Genomic DNA, 22,254 nt, shown 5'->3' with positions numbered 1-22,254 from the left:
ACACAAAGCAGCTGCTGATCCCACTGACTCTGCCCCTGTCAGTAGGCCCCTGTCAATAACTGCAGGAGCCCTGCCAACTCTGGAATCCCCTGTGAACTTCCCTTGTTTGAGCCTTGCTGGGCTGTTAGTTCTGTGTGTACGGTGGCAGTGGTTAGGCATGGTAGAATCATAGGGTGAAATCCTGGCTCCATTGAAGTCAATGGCAGAACTCCCATTGACTGCAATGGGGCCAGGATTTAATGCCTTGAAACCAGAGAGGGGAAAATCTTCTGGAGGTGCCAGCCTCCTCCATCACTGCAGGTTTGCTCCCAACCGTGTATTTTCCAGGGCTATGCTCAGTCTGGCTTGGCTCTTATACATCTGTCCGCACGTTTTATGTTCTGTTCCCATGCTGCTATGCTTCAAGTCCCCACATGCCTGCCTTGGTTCCAGAGCTGCATGGGACTCTTCCTTAGCTCTGCATGATAGCACGCAAGGGAACGATTAGTGGCTAAGATGTTCTGGTTTCTAATCCCCAATAATGAGGGATTAAAGCTATTGAATATTTTATGAATAAAATTAATCCTTCCTGGATCAAGGGGCCACTTGCGCTTCTGTTCTAACTTGTTCAGTTTGGGAATCTAAAACCCAAGTACAATAGGAGGTGGAACCAAAATGCCAGTCTGGATTTTCCCAGTCCATCCCCTATGCCATCAGAAGATTGAAATGGAGAATTTACAGCAGCACTGGGCGATCTTTCTTCCACCTCAGTGCCGTGGACGGTCAGCTCCTGTGCTGCAGTTTGGTCGCTCAAGTTGTCATCCTGTTAAATCTGGTGTGTAAACTCACCAACGTGGCTTCCCCTTTTCAGAGTCAGACAGAACTTTTCCAAACGGTTGTCTGTTCCTGCCCCAAAGTTTCCTTAGTGCCCACCCTGAGCAGAGGGGTGAGAACAGATAGCTGCATTTAGAGAGGAATGAAAGGTGGTCTCTAGAGCTTGGATTCTGGGGCCTGTGTTAGCTTTGAGTGTTGGCTCCGGAGGGTTTTCATAGCCTCACTGCAGCTGTTATTTGTATCATCTGTCTGTGCCACTCCTGGCTTTGTTTGTGCTTTCCATTCTGATTAGCTCTGTAGGGACAACAGTAGCTTCTCTTTCCTCCTCCAGGATTTGGCTTTTGTTTTTATCTTGGTCTCCTTGGGTCAGACTCTGCTCTCATTTACACTGGTGTAAATTCAGAACGACTCCATTAAGGTCAGTGGAATCCATCTGGATTTATAAAGGGGTGGCCAGGAGCAGAAAATGCCCTCTTGACTTCACTGGGAGTCGCTTGTATCCTGTGGCAGGAGAAACGGTTCCCTGGTATTTATGGCTGTTCTTTGTAGCTTTGACATTAAGGCTGTCTGCCTGTCCTCATCTCCTGCCAGTGCCTTGTCTCTCCTTAGATTGCTGCTGTTTGTTAATGGAAATCTGCAAAACAAAAATCCTTCCCTCACGGGCTTGGACTATCCAAATAGATTCATCACAGAACCCATCAGTAGCCTCATCCTTTTCCTGCCACTGCAGAATAATTCCCTCCAGCACACAATAATAAATAGCCAATTTTCCAAACTGCTCCTCCCTTCGATCATTTCCCTGCACCAGATTTCCAGAACTTTGTAAATACAAACAGATCATGGCTTTCCCAGTGCAGATCCTTTACAGAAAGATCTACTGCTGACCGTTGCCGTGTCTGTTAAGAGGGGCCCTCCTGCAGCATCTCCTCTCCTCACATAGCTACCTTTACAGACAAGGTGCTTTGGAGTTTTCAGAATAGTATTGTGGCTTGAATTGTCTATCCCTGACAAATGGACCCTGATCATGGTGTCCCTGGAGTTAAAGGCTATGTCTACACAGCAACTAGACACCCATGGCTGGCCTGCTCAGGCTGTGGGGATGTTTCATTGCTTTGTAGACTTCCAGGCTTAGGCTGGGGCAAGGGCTCTAGGACCCTGTGGAGAGGGAGCATCCCAGAGCTCAAGCAGTCTACCTACACCACCAGCCTGAGTCAGCTGGCGTGGGCCAGCCATGGGTTTTTCTTTACTGTGTAGACATACCCCGAGTTACAAAGCCCCAGCCTTCCTTGTATAGATGAGGTCTCTGGTGGATTCCTGTCTGAAAGTGAAAGCAATTGTTGCTCTCTCCCATTGCAAATCACAGAGTACATGCAAATAATTTCTTGGTTAAAACTGGCATGTCTTGGCCTCCTCTTAACGTGGTGAGGTTGGGGTGACAGGTAACATTTGTCCTGTTTTCAAGCGAATCGGAAAAGGAACTGCAGAGTTTCAGCACAATGCAAAGGGCCCAGGAAGCAACAGAAACCCACAGCTGCACATGCAGATCAGCATGTGACAGCAGTGCAGCTGCATGCTCCTGGGCACATCCGCTGCTCCCTGCTTTGACAATGTGGCTGTACGGGTTTGAGCCTCCTCTCACACATACATCTGTCTCAGTCAGGAGCAGCACCGCTGAAGTCGGTGGGGCGACAGGAGAGTGTAAGCCGTGGAAGTGAGGGGGGAATCTAGTCCCGGCTGGGGAAACAGGACCATTTTTAAGCTCTGTCAACCCAATACTAAAATCGGATGTAAACTGGCTTTCAATCTGACGCTGGCTCCCTCACTGGCAGGGTCGCCTTCAGGAAGGCTGTTCCTGCCAGCATCAGATTCAGAAATGGTATGTTAAATGGAACATACAATTTATGAACTCTGGGCCAAATTCAGGCCTAGTGTAAGCAGGTGTAGCCCTGCTGAAGTCTGTGGAATTGCACCTGCCTACACCAGGGATGTCCGCTCTGGGCAAAATGTTAGAATGCTGAACATTAAACCCAACGCTGCAGGTGGATGTGAGCCTGGGATCTCGGGGTCACTGTTCTGCTGGGAAACAGGGTTGCTCATGGTCGCAGCAAGGCACGAGGAGGGTTGGACTCCTTAAATGTCTCCTGGTGTGGTGTAGGAGCTGTCCCCAGCCCCAGCTTCTAAGCCATCTTACAGGATGGTTCCTTCTAGGAAGGGGCTAACATGGTTTGAAAGCTCAGTCTAGACAGAGGCTGTTGTAAGACACACTCATAGCCAAACAAGTCCTGGGAAGAGCCCCAGGTAGTGTTAAGGTTTAACTCCTGCCTTTTGGTTTCTCAGGGTGTGTGTGGTGGTTTTCCATTAGCAGTGAATGCAAATGCCCTGCTGTCAGGTTTCCAGGGACTGTTCATTACTCCCTGGGCAGCAGGTGTCACTGCAGCCTGACTTCCCTCTTTCTCCCCACACAGGTTGGTTGTAAGGCCCTGGTGTTCCCCACTCAGTTTAAAACCCAGAGATACTATGAGATCCTGAAGCAAACTTGTCCTGAGCTAGAGAAATCCAGTCCAGGGGGAATAAAGAGCAAGAGGTGAGTGAGAAACACCAGAGATCCTCTTGCAGTCCCCCAGGGCTGTGCCCTGCACTGGGTCCTCACACTTGCAGGGTGACAAACCTACTATTGAGCCTGGTGGATAATCCCAGGGGAAAAGAGGTCCTACACAAATATCTCTGTCTAGGCTTTTATACCCTGTTGCACCCATCACCCTGTTATCTGAGCACCAAATAGACCCCAGATCAGTGGCTGATAACATCTGGGACCCGCATCCTGTCCCAGTTGGGAATCAGCCATTATCCTTCCCCAGCAAACAGGAGATCTCGCTTAGACCCACCTGGGCTGGAGCTGAGTGCCCTGTGTTACACACAGCTCCTCCCACGTAACCTGCATTCCAAAGAGGAGAAAGGAAGAAGAGTCCAGTATGGCATTACCCCTGTGAGCTACCTTAATCAGCTCCTGCTTCCTGTGTCCAGGCGATACAGGGGCCTTTGGGCCCATCCCAGGGGTTAATCCCTAGCAGAACACAAGCACCAAGGCAGTCTGTCCTCCTGACTCTGCTGTTGCTGACTGTATTTTTCTTTGTCTCAGGCTGCCAGACCTATCAGTTGTAATCACCTTAGACTCCAAGCTGCCTGGCACGTTCCAGATGAGCGAGGTGATGCAGGCTGGGGACAGCAGCCATATGAAGCAGTTACGAGATGTCCAGCAGACTCTGTCCTGCAACGAGCCCGTCAACATCCAGTTCACTTCTGTAGGTACCGCACGCTGCTCTGCCCTGCAATGGACACCAGATCCAGTGACCCCTGTGGCCAGTGCTAAGCAGGCTGCTCCCTTTGACACCTGGCCACTTGGGGTGGATACTGTCCCATCTTCCCTGGCCCTTTCAGAATAGGCTTTAGGAGGTCATCTGGGATTTTTCCCGTTTCTCCACCACTCCCATGGCTTGCCACTATCCCAGGAGCTGACAGCAGGGATGAGATGGAGGGCCTGGGTGCCACGGAGCTCTGATCCCAGCTGCAGTTGCTCTGTGTCATATCATTTGTTGGGCTGTCGGATCAGAGGCCTCCGTGTCTGGAGGGAGACTAAAGGACAAGAGCAGAACAGAAATCTGCGGAGCGGGGAGGGGAGGGATCACCACAGAGAATCTCTGCACCTGTCCCTCTGAACGGACGGTCGTACAAGAGGATCTCGTAATGCTCTCTGTCTTTCAGGGCACAACTGGAAGCCCCAAAGGGGCCACCCTCTCTCATAGAAATATTGTGAATAATGCAAACCTGATTGGGTTGAGGCTGGGAGTCAATCAGCAGGTGAGTCTCCTCGGTCGGCCGGGGATGGGCTATGCTCCGGCCGTAGGGGGACTGAGCACGTGGAGAAGGCAGATGACTCCCCAGCAAGACGCAGCGAAAGGCCCCCCCCCCCAAGTTGTGGGTGCGGGGCGCTGAGAGCACTGTTAGGGAGGAGCCCTAAGGACAGAGTATGGAGAAATGTAGTGCTGCCGGGGTGCCAGCAGAGGGCACTCCCACAGGGCTGGGTTTGAGGCACAATGACAATTCAGGCAGTTCCTTCCCCCTGCTATCCAGCCCCCATATCTCGTGGGTGTAAGTGGTTCTGGGAGAGCCCTGTGTTAGGCCCATGTACTCCAGGCATCAGAATGGTTCAGACAGACCTGAAGGGTTATCTCCTCATTGCTGCCTTTGTTTGGCTTGATCCTAGGAATCCCGTACTGCCCTCCCTGTACCCCTCTACCACTGCCTGGGCTCCGTTGGAGGTGGTATGGTGATGGCTGTGCATGGCGCCCCCGCTATCTTCTCATCCCTGAGCTTTGAGGGGAAAGCTGTGCTGGAAGCAGTGGCTCAAGAGAAGTGAGAATCAAGGGCCCTTGAGTGTCACCTGGAGGGGTCACTTAGCTCAGCTCTGCTGGCAGGCAGCTCCTGCCCCTGGCCTCCCCACTGCGGCAGAGGCATAGTGTCTTGTTTGTCTGAGTCCTGGCCCTGTTGCGCCCAGGAACCTGTGAAATGCCCCACTGCCCTGGTCCCAACTTGCCCTGGTCACTGCTGACTCTTGGCTGGAAGGCCTGGCCTCTCCTTGTTTGGATTAGTGACTGGTGTGTGTGTCTATACATAACCAGCCGCCTTCTCCCGCCACCATCCCCTCCACCCCAGCGGTGGCTGCATTTCCGAGGTGCTGTCCGGGTGTAGTCTGTAAAGCAAAGGTGCTGCTGCATGATAAACCCATCATTCCTGGGCCTGCCCGGCGGGCTCAAAGGCCTGACCCAGGCGCAGTGGGGAGCGGGGTACATAGGCCTTACTGCCACAGGCTCTGATTCTGCAGCTTGGCTTTTTCTCTCCTGTCCCTTCAAGATGCTCCCTTTTACACGGCACTCCGACCATGTTCATAGACATGCTGTCCCAGCCCGAGTTCGACAGCTATGACCTCTCATCTCTTCAGGGAGGTAAGTACATCAGCACCCAGGGTAACTGGCCTCTGCTGGTTCTCCTCAAGGAAGCCAGCTGGACAGGCAGACGCTCATGGGCTTGGCTATGCAAGCAAATCACTAGTGAGGAAGAAGAATTTGTGTTGCAAGCTCTTTCCTTTGCCCTGTTAATTCAATGGTGTGCTTTCCTACCTTGACAATCTTCTGCTCATGATTACCTTATTTCTAGCACCCTTCTCCTCTCTTCAGAGCAATGGCCTGATGACTTGAACATTTAGGGGGGAGTTATCCAGCTGTTGTGTCTTATGGAAACAGAGAGGGGATGGGGTATGCTGGAAGGATTGTACTTGTTGGTCTTCCATACCTCCATCCACCAACATGTGGCAGCAGACGCCTGGTGTACTGTACTTTGTACATGTTCCCCAGGGTGACAACGGGCAATGCTGCAGTGGGTAGTGAATTTCCTACACGTAAAATTCCCTGCTCGTTTAGAATTGCTCCCCAAGTTTTTAGGTAGCTGATGTGCAGATCGTTTGTATTGGAGCTTTCCTTTCCCTCCCAAAGCATCAATAATAGAAATTTCCTATAGCAACAGCTGAAGCAAGTGATGTAGAGTTTATGGGCAGCGTTAGCACCCAGAGACTACTGTGATGGGTGAATGAGAAGTACCTGGGTAGTGCATCTGAAACTCCCTGTAATCTGAGGAAGGGGCCTGACCCTGTCAAGTCTGTTGATTACACTGAAAGTTGACATTGTAATCTCTCATCTTGTGCAATATCAGTCTCATCCGGAAGGTTGTGTTCTACCCTTCGCTGTCCCACCATTGAAATTGGTTCTATTGACCAGGTCAGGAGGGAGGCATGCTGACAGGGCTGGGGTTGCCGGATGCCTCCCAAAGGCTTTGTCAGCTGTTAGATCTAACTGTACCGACCCCTCTCAGTGGGATTTCCAGGGGAAGAGTCTCCAATGTAGTCCTCTTGCCTTCTCTCTTCCAGGAATCATTGCAGGGTCCCCTGTGCCCCCGGAGATCATGAAAAAGATTATGACCAAGATGAATATGAGGGATATTGTGGTGAGTCGATTTCCATGCTTGGGCCTGGGCTGCCTGGGTCGGGTTTCCCCCACACACACACACACACCCTCCCAGTGGGACCCGGGAACCTGAGCATGTGTGACTTGTGTACAGAGCGATAGAACTGGAGGCTCCCTGAATGAACGTGTCCATGTGTGATGGGATGCAGAGGCCTCGTGCCTTCTGGCCTTTCAAGGGGATACAGGGTAGAGTAACTGGGCTGGGGATCAGAGGCCCAACCCATCGGGGGAGGGACACAGGAAACTACAAGGACAGCTACTGTGAGAAGGGAGAGCGTGGCACCCAGCGTGATCGCATTGGGTCGTACCCCAGGCTGGGACATGTCTCTGTTTATTTTCTGGTTGCAGTGGACAATTCTCTTTTCCTATTGCGCATGCTGTCTCTGAATCCTCAAGTATAAACACTGAGGAAGACACCTGGCTGACCAGCATGGATGGCACTCACATGTTCAGTCTCCTGCATGATTCGCACACACGCCCTGAACCTGAGCGTGCGGAGGGTCAGATCCAGTGCCATGTACATTGTAGCCCTTCTTGTGTATTCTCTCACACACACACACACACCCACACAGTGCCTGAGCAGGACTTGCACTCCGTCACTAAGCATGCATGTGTACCCTCATTCCTGTGCATGAACAATGGGGTGTTCTGAATGTCCAGCCCGGTCCCATCCATCATTCAGTGGGGTTTACTGCAAAATGCATCAGCTATGTTTAACGTAGTGGGGCATTGTCTCTTTCTGTGTAATCGGCCCCAGATCTCACCCTCATTATCCATTTGAGAAACGGATCTGGGAGTCCTTGAAGGCGAGTGAGCGCGCACAGCCTGGTTGTTTTGCTTTAAAGGAAGTAACAAGCTGCCTGTGAAGGGCGAGGAAACAGTGATGTGATGGGTTAACCACACGAGACTAGGCGTCAGATTTCTGCTCTTATTGCTGGCAGCTTCAGAACTGCTGATACCAAGAGTTTTGTCAGCCCTGCTGTGTGCTCTGGGAGGAGGGAGCAGCACGAAGGGAGTGTGGGGCAACTGTTCTGGAACGGGGTGATGTCTGAAGGGAGCTCTGCGGCTTTGCTTCTTGTGTGAAGCTGTCAGGGCTGAGTTTAAAACACCAGGGGCCAAACTCAGCTGTGGCCTAACTCCATGAACTTCAATGGGGTGGCAGGCATTTACTTTACAGCAGGCCTATACGTGACCTCCCACGATGTTCCCCACCATTATTACAAGGTGGCCAATACTTGGAACATGTGAGTCACCGCTTCCTGCACAGTAGTAGGGCTGCTAATAAAACCATTTTCTTTAAAACGACTTTGTTCTGAACCTGCAGGCAGGATAAAGGGGGACTAGGGTCTGGATTGAGCTGTGTAGCTGGACTCACACCCAGTTTGCAGCATGAGTCACCAGGCCTCAGGCAGAAACTTGGAAACCTGCTGAGTGCATCTTTGCAGCGAGAGCTTTATACAGAAGATGTACATAAGAAAATATACAATTTGTTTTCTATATAAGAGTAAGAGGAGTTTTCATCCTCCTAAGAGTCATTTACACTCAGTTACAGAGGAATAAATATATATATATTTATATATATTTATATAAATCTTTAGATAAAAAAATGCAGTTAAGTTGAAATTGTGGTATTGTAAAATCCATGACGATAAACCATAGTCATCTTGTTCTCCCGCTAGGCTTTCTGGGTTAGGGGTGGGGAGAAGAGGAGGAGGACTGGAGAGCAAGATCGCTCCCCAGATATAGGCTGATACGGTGCAAACCTCTCCCCTTACATATGTAGGTACTTTGTGAGACCGCCTTCCTGTGGGGTGAGAAGAGAATCCAATCTCTAAGCTATTTCAATGTTGAGGTTCCTCAACACTAGCAGACCTCAGCCTGACCTAGAGAGATCACCCCCTGCTGGACTGTAAGGGAAACTCACTCTCCAGGTCCACTGAACCCTGAACATTGCTTCACTTGTGGTCCTCTGCCCTGACCTGCAGGGATCACCTCCTCAGGTTGGAGGAGTTTTCTGTCTGCATGAGTTGAGTGAGATGGCTTTCCTTCTGGAGCAGTCAGGGGCCGGGGGAGGGAGGAACCCTTATGGCTTTCTATTCACTTGCATCCCACTGGAAGGAGAAAGATGGAGACAAACAGGATAATCAGGGACATGGGTTTAGGTTGCCTCTGGGAAGATGACTGTGTTTTATGGGCAGGATCTAGGTTAGCTTGTGTTAGCATTGTCATGCATAGTTTAGTTTAAAAAATGCCTCTTTTAAAATACATAGATGTTGGAAAAGATTGAAAAGTTGGATTCCATCCTCCAGTCAGCAGATAGGCGAGGATTGTGAGGAGGCTAGAGGTGATCAGATACATCAGAAATGTCTCTTGACAGATGGTAGAAGCTTATGGGTGGACTTGGATGGAGTCAGTAGTTTTCTGATTGGTTGAAGCGGCCAGTCACCTGGACAAGCCATACCAGGGCCTGTTAGGGCAGAGGAGGGAGAAAATGAATCTATGTTTAAAGGTTTTTTAAGCAGATCCAGGGACTTGAGGCTTTTTCATGGTCTCATGAATGGCTTACACAACTGTGAGTCAGGAGACACCTGACCTCCTTTTCAGAGGTGCCAAACAACCCCAGTTTCCACTGGACACCAGGCCGATGGGTTCTGTGATCCTGGCTCTTCCACTATTTTGCTGTGCGACTCTTAAGTAACTTACCTAAAATTTCAAACTTGGCTGCCTGAACACACACACCTGAGGCCTAGATTTTCAAAAGCAACAAGTGATTTGGGGTGCCTGGGCTGAGACACTGCAAAGAAGCCTGATTCTCAAAGCACCTTCCCTCTGAAAATCAGACCCTCTTAAAATGTTTCAAGCTGGGCACCTAAAAGGCACAAGTCATTCATAGAGATTACACCTTAAATCAGTATATATAGGCATCTCAATAAGTGACTTGCCTCTCAGAGGTGCTGAGCACAACTCTCAGTGCAAGCAGGGGAAACTGTAGATATTTGACCCTTGTAAAGATCAGGACACTTAATTAGGTGCCTTAGGATGGATCTGTGTGCCTAGCTTGAAGGTATTTCGTTTTCACATCAATACAACAGGGATAAATTCTCTGACTCACGAGTTGTGAGAATCAGTTCACTGATGTTGGGAAATTGCTTTTGTAGAGCACCCTGTATGTGAGGATCTCAAGGCAAAGTATTATTATCATCGTCGTTTTGTTATTCCACCCTTCTGGAGGAGGGCTCTGGAATGGGGGTTTGGCTTTCTCCTCTTCCTGCCCGAGAAGGGAGAGTCTCCTACATACACTAAGTTAAGCACTGTGGTTTAGAAAAGTAAAGTTTCCACTTCCAGTGCGGAAGTCTACCAGCCCTGCCTGGAATGGCTGGTATTTGCATCTGTAATCAATAACATCTGCCAGCCGTCCAGGAGAAATGGCATCACTCCGGGAAGGGGTAGAAGAGCTGGTATCTCCTCTGGCACTCAGGACATATAGCTTTGTTTTCACCATCTCTTTAGCCATGGATGTAGAAAACAAAGTTTGGGCCTGGTGAACTGGGAATCGGAGAGCCACAAGTGGCTGCTCCCTACCTCTTCTGTTAGAGCAGTAAAAGTGGTTGTCACTGTTACTTAAACAGTGCCGTAAAGGTGCCCAGCATGTTACAAATCAAAAAAGAAAAGGTCCCTGTCCACACAGCTTACAAACTTAGAGCCTGATCCAAAGCCCCGTAGAAATCAATGGGAGTTCTTCCAGTGACTTCAGTGGGCTTTGGATCAGGCCGTCAGACAAACAAAACGCTGAGCAGCAGCTGAGGTGCAAGAGGGCACAGTAAAACGTTGGTGAGGTTCTTGGTTTTCTGAATCCTTAAGATAATACACTCAGCAGCTTTCAACAGAGGGAGATGGGTCCGTGATGTATTTGCATATTCAGTGTCCAGACTGAGGATCAACAAGATCTTTGCTTATGGCGCAGGCAACCCTATCTCCTGTGTCACCTTCTCCCTTTCTCCTCCCTGCTCTTACCTTCCTACCTCCTGCACCAACCTTCTGATTCAAAACCCGTTTGCTGTCTCCGCTCTCCCTTCTCTGGGGCACAGCTCTGGGCTCAGCAGGACACCATGTTCCAGGGCACAAGGCCTTGTTTTTAAATCAGTGCTTTAAATAAATAAACGAGGTGCTGAGCTGACCCCAGGAGAGCCAAGTCTTCTGCTTAGATACTGAACCAGGTACAAGATGGGTGGCCTTGGTGCCACCTTTCCCCACTGTGCCCTGCCAATGGGTTTCCAAGCTGAGCTGGAGAGACCTTTGCTAGGATATGAGAGTAGCTCGGGCTCTGCAGCCCAAGCAGTCACTGGCTTCTTTACTGAGAGTGCCAGCAAGAATGCAGGTGGGGTCGTGGATGATGTTCCACTGAAAACTACACTGTGGCCACCAGCGTATTGCATAGAGCCCACTGCCCAGCTGTCTGATGGCAGTGATTTTTGGTCATTACCCACCTTGCCCACATTTGACAGAGGCTAATGGTTGAGTGTCCCATCCCCAATCCCCTGACCCATCCACTTCCCCCAGAAAGGCCTTTTGGGAAGAAAACTGGGAAACTTTAGAAAAATAAAAGGCTTATGATCCCTAGTCAAGACAAGACTGTGGGCTAAATCCATCCCTAGTTTGACTCCATTGATTTCACTGGGTCTACACCAGGGATGAATTTGGCCTAACGTTTAAGGGTATGTGTACACAGCAAAGAAAAACCTGCAGCTGGCCTGTGCCAGCCGATGCGGGGCTTGGACTGTGGGGCTGTTTCATTGCTGTGTAGCCTTCTGGGCTTGGGTCCTAGAGCTTGGGCTCTAGCCCAAGCCCAGAAGGCTACACAGCAATGAAATAGCCCTACAGCCCAAGCCCTGTGAGACCGAGTTGGCTGGCAGAGGCCAGCCACGGGTTTTTCTTTGCTGTGTAGACATACCCTAAATAGATATTTCACCTTTACTTGCCCTCCGAGGCCTGTATTTGAGAGTCTGCTTTTGCTCTGTGGAGCTGACACCATCACAGCCGCTCAGGAAAGAATTCCCATCACGGCTCTAGAAGGCTGCGGGCTCAGAGACTGTGGTGTCATCCACTGTTGCCAGGGCAATGAAGACTCTTGAAGGGGAGCCAGCCTGATGGGAGAGGAGGGCGTTAAACTACAAGAGAAGGGTGAAAAGAGGGAACAAATGAGCACTCGTCTAGCAGAAAATCAAGCTGTTGAGAACAAAATTAATCAAGTCACCAAAGGACGTGAAGAGAAGAAATTGCTAAATTATTCTACACCAAGGCTGGAGCTAGGTATTAAACTAGAGGAATTGGAATTGCTCAGTTGTGAGCATAAATTTGACCTAGTTGGTATTACTGTAACCTGAGGGGAGGAGTCACATTATTAGAACGTAAAAATCAATGGTCATAACCTACTAAGAAAGGCTTGAGTGGGCGAAACGGGAAGGGGAGCAGCATTCTGTCAAAAATGGCATTACCTGTCTCTGAGTCACTGACAGCTTGGAAGATAATGGTCTTGAATGCTAATAAATCAGTGTCCTAACAGATAATGCATAGGAAGGGGTACTAGTTGGTGTCTGCTGTAAATCACACGAGAGAAAAGGATGGCAGGCTCCTTAAGCACTTATCTGTATTGTATATGGTGGGGAAACTGCATTATCGATGGGGTCCTCAATCTGATGACCTGTTGCAGATCTGACAGAACTAAAATGTCCTCCGAATTTCTAAATATTACAGATGACAGTTTTCTGCCTCAAAAAGTGTTGCATCCTACCAGGGGGAGTTCTATATTCGACCTCGTCTTGACAGACAAAGAGAAATGGATCATGTAACTAAAAATTAATGGTAGCTTAGGCACAAATTATCATGATTTGTTCACATTTGTTATGTGCAAATAGAATAAAGTCCAAACCCATATACTTGGTTCTTCAAAAGGACCAGTTTCATAAAACAATTATGAGCCAAATCAGCTGAGAGAGAGAATTTGAACAGAAAAATGTGAATGATGATTAGGAATTGTTTGAGACCATTTTACAAGATACCCCAAGAGCCACATTCAATAAAGAAGGCTACACTGGTTAAAAGTCTAGCCTGGCTTAGAGGGGAAGTGAAAGCAGCTATAAAAATAATTATGTATGCCCAAGCCAAATGGAAGAAAAGGGAAGTTGATAGTTATGAATATAAATCAAAAGGTAGGAATTGTAGAAAATTGATAAGGCAAGCAAAAGGACAGAAGGCGAACTCTATGGCCAGCAGAGTTAAGGAATGTAAGTATATTAGGAGCAAAAGAATCCTAGCAGTGATATTGGCCTGTTACTAAATGGAAATGGCAAATTGTCAATGATAATGCAGAAAAGACAGAAGTGTTCAACAAATATTCATTCCATATTTGGGGAAAAGCTAGATGATATAGATGATGAAACAGTTCCCATTCCAACAGTAATTCGGGAGAAAGTTAAAAAGCTAGACATTTTGGAATCAGCTGGTCCAGATAACTTTCATCCAGGAGTTCTCAGACAGCTGGTTTTGGTGCTCTCTAGACCATGTATGTTGATTAACAGTAAGTCTTGGAAAACAGGGGAAGTTCCAGAGGACTGGAAGAAAGCTAAAGTTCTGCCAATATTTCAAAAGGGTAAATAGGATGACCCAGGTAATTCTAGGCCTGTCAGCTTGACATCAATCCAAAGCAAAATAATGGAATGGCAGATATGGGACTTGATCAATAACGAATTAAAGGAAGGTAATTAATGCCAGTCAATGGAATTATGGATTTATGGAAAATAGATCCCATCAAACTAACTTGATATCTCTTTTTGAGATCACAAGTTTGGTTGATAGAAGTCATGGTATTGATGAAATAGACTTAAAACTTTTGTAAAGCGTGTGAATTGGTGTACCACGTGACATTTTGTTTAAAAAACCCTAGAAGGATACAAAATTAATATGGCACACAATAGATTAAAAACTGGCCAAATAATAGATCTCAAAATGTAAGTGTAAATGGGGAAATCATTTTCAAGTGAGTGTGTTTCTAGTGGGATCCTGCAGGGATCAGTTCTTGGCCCTATGCTAACGTTTTTATCAATGAGCTGGAAGAAAACTTCATCAGCAATAATTTTATGTTTGCAGATGTTTGCACACAGATTGGGGGAGTGGTAAATAATGAAGGACAGGTCACTGATACAGAGCAATCTGCATTGGTTGATAAGTGGGGTGCAAGCAAACAATACGTGCTTTAATGTGGCCAAACCTAAGGTCATATATTTAGGAACAAAGAATGTAGGCCACACTTACAGGATGGGGGACTCTATCCTGGAAAGCAGTGTCTTTGAAAAGGACTTGGGGGTCATGGTGGATAATACGTTGAACATGAGCTCCTAGTCTGATGCTGTAGCCAAAAGAGCTACAGTGATCTTTGTGTGTATAAAAGGAATCTGGAGCAGGAGTAGGGAGGTTATGGTAAGTCTGTGTTTGGCACTGATGCAATTGCTGCGAGAATACTGTGTCCAGTTCTGCTGTCCACAGTTCTAGAAGGATGCAGATAAATTTGAGAAGGTTCAGAGAAGAGCCACAAGAATGATTAAAGGATTGGAAAACATGCCTTATACAGTAGAATCTCAGAGTTATGAACACCAGAGTTATGAACTGACCGGTCAACCGCACACCTCATTTGGAACCGGAAGCACATAATCAGGTAGCATCAGAGACCAAAAAAAAAAAAAAAAGCACATACTGTACAGTACTGCGTTAAACGTAAACTAGTAAAACAATAAAGGGAAAGTTTAAAAAAAGATTTGACAAGGTAAGGAAACTGTTTCTGTTCTTGTTTCATTTAAATTAAAATGGTTAAAAGCAGCATTTTTCTTCTGCATTGTAAAGTTTCAAAGCTGTATGAAGTCAATGTTCAGTTGTAAACTTTTGAAGGAACAACCAGAACATTTTGTTCAGAGTTAAAAACATTTCAGGGTTACGAACAATCTCCATTCCTGAGGTGTTCGTAACTCTGAGGTTCTACCGTAGTCAGAGACTAAGGCGTGTATTCTATTTATCTTACCAGAGGGAAGATTAAGGGGTGACTTGATCTGTCTGTAAGTACCTATGTGGTGAACAAAACTTTGGCAGTAAAGGGCTCTTCAATCTAGCTCACAAAGGTACAACAAGATCCTATGGCTGGAAGTTGAAGCTAGACAAATTCAGACTAGAAATGAGGCACAATTTGTCAACAATGATGGTAATTAACCATTGGAACAACATACTAAGAGTTGTGGGAGATTCTCCATCACTGGAAATGTTTTAAATCAAGGTTGGATGTTTTTCTAAAAGATTTTCTCTAGTTCCAACAGGAATTAGCCCAGGAGAGTTCTCTGGCCTATTATACAGGAGGTCAGACTAGATGATTAAAATGATCCCTTCTGGCTTTATAACCTATACATTTAGGTCATGGCAGGTAAATGGATTAACTGTTTTGGAGGTGATCCTTCGTCTCAGAGAAGTCCAGGGTAAAACTCCCATTGACTTCAGGGGGACCAGGACTTGGTTTAAGTCTGTGTGAGATGGAAGGAGAAGGAAGAAGAACAGGGTGTGGTTGTGAAAAGCTTCTTACCTGTTTAATGGCGGTTTCCTTTCCTGGGCCTCCTGGTGGGGAGTTTGCAGCTGCGGAGTGCGGCAGTGTCTCTTATCTGCTGCCCTCGGTACTGAGATGGTGAGGCACAAACCGCATCAGGGCGGGAGCGGCTGGACTCCAACCACCTGGGGAAGGACAAACAGAAAACCCCTAAGCTTCAGAAGGGGACAGACTACTGCTCATGTGGGCTGCCAGAGGAGACCGGAAACTGCATTACTGACCAAGTGTCAAGTTATTGGTATTGCCTCTTCCTCCTCACCGGGCACAACTAACCGGGACCTTCCCCCTGGACCTGGTCAGTGGGCACCAGATTGGGTAGGGGAGAGAGAGAAGTGAGTGTCTCTTACTTGCGCAGAGCTGCTAGCTGACAGGAGCAGTGCCAAGGATTATTGGACAGGGTGAAGTTCTCCAGGCTGCTGAACGGGAAGTTCCCAGGTAGCTGGTTAAGTCTGTTGTTCTCGATGTGAACAGTCTTCAGTGTGGTCACTCCAGCAAATGCTTTATCTGAAAACTAAAGCACAAGGGGAGATGCGGATCGCTGTGACTCGGGCGAGTGGGGGATGTTCTCCATTCCCTTCTCTTCCAGGCCGCCTGTGTTCATGGCTTTTAGTGACAGCAGCGGGGCTGGAGAGAGTGGGAGAGGGTAAGGAGCAAGGAATTTCCTCCATGGCCTCCTGGAGGGATTCAGGAGGCAGAAGCGTGGAAGGTGTTTTTCTTTTTCAGTGATGGATTTTAGTTCCTCCCACCACAGGGTGGCTAAAGCCCAAGCCCCTCCCCATTTGCTCCTTGCCTTCCACAGGCCCCTCCATATAGCCCAAAGAAAAGCTGAGGTCAGGCCAGTCCCATTTGTTTCTAAAGCATGCTCCTCCTCTCTAAATGGGCCGCGACATTTCCTGGGTACAAACCTTTCCAGGGCTGGAATTCCTCCCAGTCCCTGTTGCGTTCCCGCTCATGGAACTGTTGATGGAGGGAGTGTTTGTGGAGTCTGAAGGGCCTGTAGGCTTTGGCAGTGCCCCGTGGGCTCCGAGTGGAAAGTTACACTTGGCTTCAGAGCGCTGTAGATGCAGCAGGGCAGGCGTCCAGTGCCTTGGTCTCCTCACCTCTCTCTCTCTCCCTCCCCTCCCTAATGGGTTGTTTGCAAGTCTGTGTGTTCGTGGCCTATGGGCAGGCTTTAAAATATAGCCCCCTTCACGCACTGAGAGTAAAATGCAGTGTGCCAGAGAGAGAAAACTGGCAATTGTGCACCTCCTGTTAGCCATCTCCCCTTCTCCCCATCCCAATCCTACTTGTCCATAGGCAATTAGTTTGGAAGAATTTGTGTAAAATGCAAACCCATCAGCGCAAACTTCCCTGCAGCCCATTGGTTACAGAGGAAACTGTTGACTGCATGGGTGCTTCTCTTAGCAATAACAAACTTGTTTTCTTCCCCCCCTTTCCTGTTCTTTTCAGAACCGTGGGAAGGGGAGAAAACAGATTTGTTATCTCCAGAGACGCATCCATCGGTCCACCAGAAAGCTCTGTGTCAAATACCCATCTGTGTATTTTCATGTCTCACTGATCACTCCTCAGACATGTCCTCTCAGTGTGCGTCCCAGCTCCTGCAGCTATGCCATCTCAGGCTGCAAACCTGGGAGATCTTACAAACCAAGCAGCGTCGGGTTGGATTAGTGCTTGTATAAGAGACCTCCGAAGTCCTGCAGCGAGTAGTCTTGGGAAGTCAGCAGGTGACAGCCCCCTATGGTTCAGCACAGAATAAATCCCAGCGGGTTCTACTATGCTGCTGCCAGTGCTGTCTCTCTGATGAGTTGTGAAACCAAGGTCCTGACCACTTCTGGTGCTTTGTGCAGCATGGGTGTTTGACGTCAGTGTCCTGGCCAAATTCCAGTTTGAGTAATTCTGTTCTGACCACCTAAATTCCCCCTGCGGTTTTAATCTAATATGGCATTCTACTTCACTTCCTGTTCCAATTGTTTTGTAATGCTGCCGTGTGTTGTTAAACAGATGCTGTGCTTTATCTCCGAGCTTCAGGCACTTTGGGATCCTTCAAGATGAAGGTCCTTTTGTAGATGCAAGATGATTATTGTTCACTTTTTGGGGGGCACATAGCTAATATGGTACTGAGCCCTGTTAGAAATGGGTGTCATAATATCTTTGTTTAAAGCTTCGGAGAAGAGTCAGGTCTCTTTGTTTCCGTGCGTGTGAGAGGACTTCCCAGTACTAGAGTTGCAAAATTGTTTAAGATCTCTTTCTTTTCTGGTGTGACAATGGTGATGTTAATTGCAACAGTGACAGGGATTCTCATCTGGAACAATTTCGCACATCCGAGTGGCTATAGAATTTTGAAACCACACAGAAGAATCCAACCCTATCAGAGAAGAGGAGCTGAGAATGGTATTTCCTGGGGGGTGGGGTGGGGTGGGGAAATGGCTGCAACACAGATATTATCACCATTGCATACTTTAAATACCACCATCACCTGGCCACTGTGTCCAGGGAGACTCACATACATACATATGGATCACATGGGTCATATGGATACAAGGCCTTTGGCAAGCGTGAGGAGAAAACTAATTTGTGTGTGTCTAGGCTGCAGTCAGAGGTGTGGCTGCAGCACGTGTAGAGGTACCCAAGCTAGCTTTGATCTAGCTAGCTCAAAAACCAATAGCAAAGCCACAGCAGCATGGGCTAGCTGCTCAAATAATTACCCAGGGTCCCAGGTGGGCTTATACAACATGCCTTGCCACGACTTCACTGCTACTGTTATTCAAGTTAGCTAGATCAAAGCTAGCTCGGGTGTGTCTACACATGGGTGCAGTTGCTCCTCTGACTGCAGTGTAGACATACCTTTAGAGTGAAAAAATGAAAACCGTGGAGCAACCATGGCTGACCGTGTTCATAGTGAAATGGGAATGATCATCTGGTGGCATGCCTCTCTCGGTTGTACTAATCAAATGGTCCAGACTTTGTTATGAGGGCACTTGGCTGCAGGAAGTGCCATATTTCATATGAGACCTCAAACAAAGTTCCTGTCGATTACTGACCACTAGTAGGTCCTTAAAGCATCAAGAGCACTTTTTTGCAAAGCTAGCGGTGTTAACCCTCGTGTCTTGGCTAATTTGTATAATTCTGTTCTGCCTAGCCAAACTCCTTCTGCAGTTTAGGTTGGATCTGGCATTCTTTTCCACTTTTGCATACAAAGGAAGTGGTGTGTGCACTGTGAAACAGCTGCTGTGTTCCACCCCAGAAGGGACTGCATTGGTGGATGAAATGGTTCCTCTATGCACCTTGTCGACCAGTTGCATGTGGTTGGATCTCTCCAATCTGAAAGAAGCTACAGGAGATGTGAGATGATATCAGAGGTAGTTTTTTATATTGGAATGTTGTTAAAATGATGGCAAAAAGTATGAAAGATGAGGGACAGTCAATGTGCAGAATTATACCGAGACAACCCCGTTAAAACAGCAATGCAGCACGAGATAATACACATAACAAAGAACTACCATCGATCCACTGAGCAAGTTCACCACTGGTGAGAGTGAATATAACTCTATGGACTTCAGGCAATGCACGCCTGTAAGTCAGCAATGACTAAACCCTTCATCTCTAGCTAGCAACGTATTGATCAAACAGATGGAAGAACTGACTCGACATCTGTTTGCTGTAAAATTCCATTCTCATGCCCAAGGTACTGTTCTCCAGATTAACAAGGTCACTGCATAGCTAGACTGAATTCATAGACTTCCAGTTTGTTCAGCTAATTCCTTGACGGTATAAAGAGCGCTTGCATCTGTTGAGCATCCCAACATCTTGGACTCATTAAATCTCATCTTGTCTCTGGTGTCTCTGCATCTAGTTTCACATTTAATCTGTATCTTCTGATTTATGCGTGATGAGACCAGATAGAATCTGAGTTGATGCCCGCAGTAGTGACATGGCAGCATCACTGAAGGATGACATGCTCGTCATCTGTGGAGTCCTTCCATAGATGTGTCAGCAGATAATTTCCAGGTGAATGAGTCTGATTACACCAATCCGTATGGGGACTGTAATCTCGAGAATAGGAAAGAGATGAAATGTCGATGAAGGGACACTGTGCTGCTATAGATACTGTCCTCCTCAACCTGGATAAATTCCAGCTTCCTAGCTTGGCATTCTGGGATGCTGTATTGCCTTTGTAACGTGGATGTTCTCTAACTCCCAACACCGTTGGGCAGCTCTCTGCTGCTGTTGGGTTGTGTCCTTCTGAATGCAGATGCTCTGCACACCCCAGCACAGTATGATGCTGGCTCCGTGTTGCTAGAAGGCGCTCATCTTTTTCACTGGGATGTTCTCCATCCCTCTGCACCACATGATGGGGTACTGCCTTGCTGTGAGGTGCTATCCTATTTCCCCTGGATACTCTCCATCCCTGTGCTTCTTGGCACAGCATCTTGGGATGTTGTGAGCTGCTCTTTCATCATCCTGTTGCATCCCAACAGAGCAATGTGGGACATTGCTGCTTTGAGGTCCTGTCCTTCCTGAGCTGGATATGTGCCTTTACTGCCTGGTATTCCAGGGGTCCTGTTGCAAGTAGCTCCTTCAGCGTGATGCTCCTACCCGTGGCCCTGACTTTTTCCATGAGAAAAAGAGGGGTATTTTGCTGGGTTACCTGAATGTCCCTCCTGCTCTCTGGGTAGAAACAGGGCTCCTTTGTAAAAGGCTGCAAGAGTTTCTCTTGAGAGCTCATCAATAGACAAACCTTTCTTTATAGAGTGTAAAGTTGGAAGTTTTTTTAAAAAAAGGTAGAAGATGGACATGTGTGCACTGGGTACCTGTCTGCACTGCACTAGGAAGAAACTGCTGCTATTCATAATGCTTCTGGAGGAATCTCCTTCCCCCCACACTTCGAACCGACAGCAGGTACAGGCTGCAGCTCAGGAGACGGGGCAGTTCAGCTCTACCAGTCCACTGTGTCCTGCCAGTTTGAGCACGGGGCAGCCCCTTGCCTCTCATTTCCCCAACCCCACCTCCCAAGGCTGGGAGGTCTTTGCTCATTTATTTCAGAGCACCAGAATACATTTCCCATTGGAGCTGGGCCCCACCACCCTTCCGCTGGGCTCAGTGAGCCCAGGAGAGCTTAGCATCCCATAGCACAAGAGGAGGGGATTCTCTCGTTTTTATTCATCACGTGGATGTTCAAAGGTTCAGGTGCCTTTTTTAATTACTAGTGAACCCTTCACCCTTCTGCCGAAACTGTGACCCTGAGTCTCCTTTTCCTCAGACCCAGGCAGATCAGGACAGAAGCGTGACAGCATTGTAAGTGAGAAGAGAACCAGGCCCTACGTTTGGATTTGAAAGGGGAGGGAGGGTGGAAAGGAACCTACCTTTTCCAGGCCCATGTTGTCCAGACTGAGGGTCTCCATGTAGCGCCCGAAGGACTGGAAGGCATAGTCGGGAATGACCTTCATGGGGTTGTGAGAAAGCTTCAGGTCCTCCACTACCCTCAGCTTGCTCATTGCAGCCACTGGGTAAGTGCTCAGCTGGTTCTTATCCAGATGGAAGACAGCTAGGTTTTCCACGTCGTCCAGGGCCCCGGGCTGGACGGAGGAGAGGGAGTTGTCAGAGAGGTAGAGCCAGCGCAGGTCCTTAGCACCGCTGAAGGCCCCCGATCTCAGCTCTCGGATCTTGTTGCTGCCCAGCTGCAGGATGAAGAGGTTCATGAGTGGGGAGAGGAGCCCCTTGGGCAGGTCCGAGATCTTATTGTGGTCCATGTACAGGTACGTGAGCTCCGACAGGTCGTCGAAGGCACCCATCTTGATGACGCTGATATCGTTATTGGACAGGTAAAGGTAGACAAGCTGCTTCAGCCCCCGGAAGGCGCCGCTGGAGATCTCCTTGATCTGGGAATGCTGGAGGTGGAGGGACACGAGCCCTTTCATCTCCCTGAAGGCGTTGGTCGGCAGGACGGGGAAGTTGTTCCTCTGCAGATTGAGGAGCCGCGTTTGCTCGGACACCTTGGGGATCTTCTTCAGCCCGACGTTGTCGCAGATGACGTGCTGGAGCTCTCCTCCATGGCAGTGGCAGCTCGAGGGGCATGCCTGGAGGATAGGGAGGAGGCACACCAGCAAGCTGAGGAGGCTGAGGAAGAAGGCTGACCGGTCCATGGCCAGCACAGGGATCCGTGTAGGAGGGAAGAGCAGCGGCAGGAGGAGGGAGACGAGCGAGTGAGAGTCTGCAGCAAGCTGAACACAGCCCTATTTATAATGCTGTTATTAAAAAACGAAATCCCTTCCCACAAACCGCAGGCAGCAGCCAGACTCTGACTTGGAAGCGACTGACTTTGGGAGTTCAGTGTGACTTTAACCCCTTTGGGCTTCTTCAAACCTCCACTGCTGTGCTGCAGACAGCAGGCTGGAGCAGTTTTCCCCATGGGACAGGGAGGTAAATGGGCAGAGAAAACAGCGTGTGTATCTGCCTTTTGGGGGGGATCTCTTCGCTCCCCACTGAAGCAGGTGGTGATAAAGCCCTCGGTGACTCAGAGATGGAGAACCAAGTCCAGGGATAGGGGACACAGAACCTGTCCCCCTTCAGTGCCAGACTCAGGGGGTATGGCAGGGATCATTAACTGGTACAGGGCCCACCCCTCCTGTACTGATGTTTTCCATGTGTTTACTGGTGACATTTTAACATGGGTGGAATCTTGAACTATTTTCCCAGGCTTTAAAGATAGGGAGGAACCCTGTT

General features: G+C 48.4%; 2 protein-coding genes across 3 annotated transcripts in view; one reads left to right on the top strand and one right to left on the bottom strand.

Moving 5' to 3' along the window:
- ACSF2 (acyl-CoA synthetase family member 2) overlaps positions 1–22,254 on the top strand; it is a 58,921-nt gene that overhangs the window by 20,121 nt on the left and 16,546 nt on the right. For both annotated transcript variants that reach the window (XM_048817965.2, XM_048817964.2), the window contains exons 5-10: positions 3,279–3,397; positions 3,953–4,115; positions 4,576–4,671; positions 5,078–5,226; positions 5,725–5,816; positions 6,794–6,870. In XM_048817965.2, coding sequence (XP_048673922.1) covers positions 3,279–3,397; positions 3,953–4,115; positions 4,576–4,671; positions 5,078–5,226; positions 5,725–5,816; positions 6,794–6,870 — 696 coding nt within the window. The remainder of the gene's footprint in view (positions 1–3,278; positions 3,398–3,952; positions 4,116–4,575; positions 4,672–5,077; positions 5,227–5,724; positions 5,817–6,793; positions 6,871–22,254) is intronic.
- Positions 8,323–21,728, bottom strand: CHAD (chondroadherin). The gene is made up of 4 exons (XM_048817967.2): positions 20,895–21,728; positions 15,879–16,042; positions 15,511–15,656; positions 8,323–9,357 (listed from the first exon to the last, which is right to left on the bottom strand). The coding sequence occupies exons 1-3, from the start codon at positions 21,672–21,674 to the stop codon at positions 15,515–15,517; spliced, it is 1,086 nt and encodes a 361-aa protein (XP_048673924.2). The 5' UTR covers positions 21,675–21,728; the 3' UTR covers positions 8,323–9,357; positions 15,511–15,514.

The sequence above is a fragment of the Caretta caretta genome, chromosome 14, assembly GCF_965140235.1.
Source record: "Caretta caretta isolate rCarCar2 chromosome 14, rCarCar1.hap1, whole genome shotgun sequence".
Classification (NCBI taxonomy): Eukaryota; Metazoa; Chordata; order Testudines; family Cheloniidae; genus Caretta; species Caretta caretta.
Note: the sequence above shows the minus strand (reverse complement) of the source record. Positions and strands in the feature narration are given on the sequence as shown.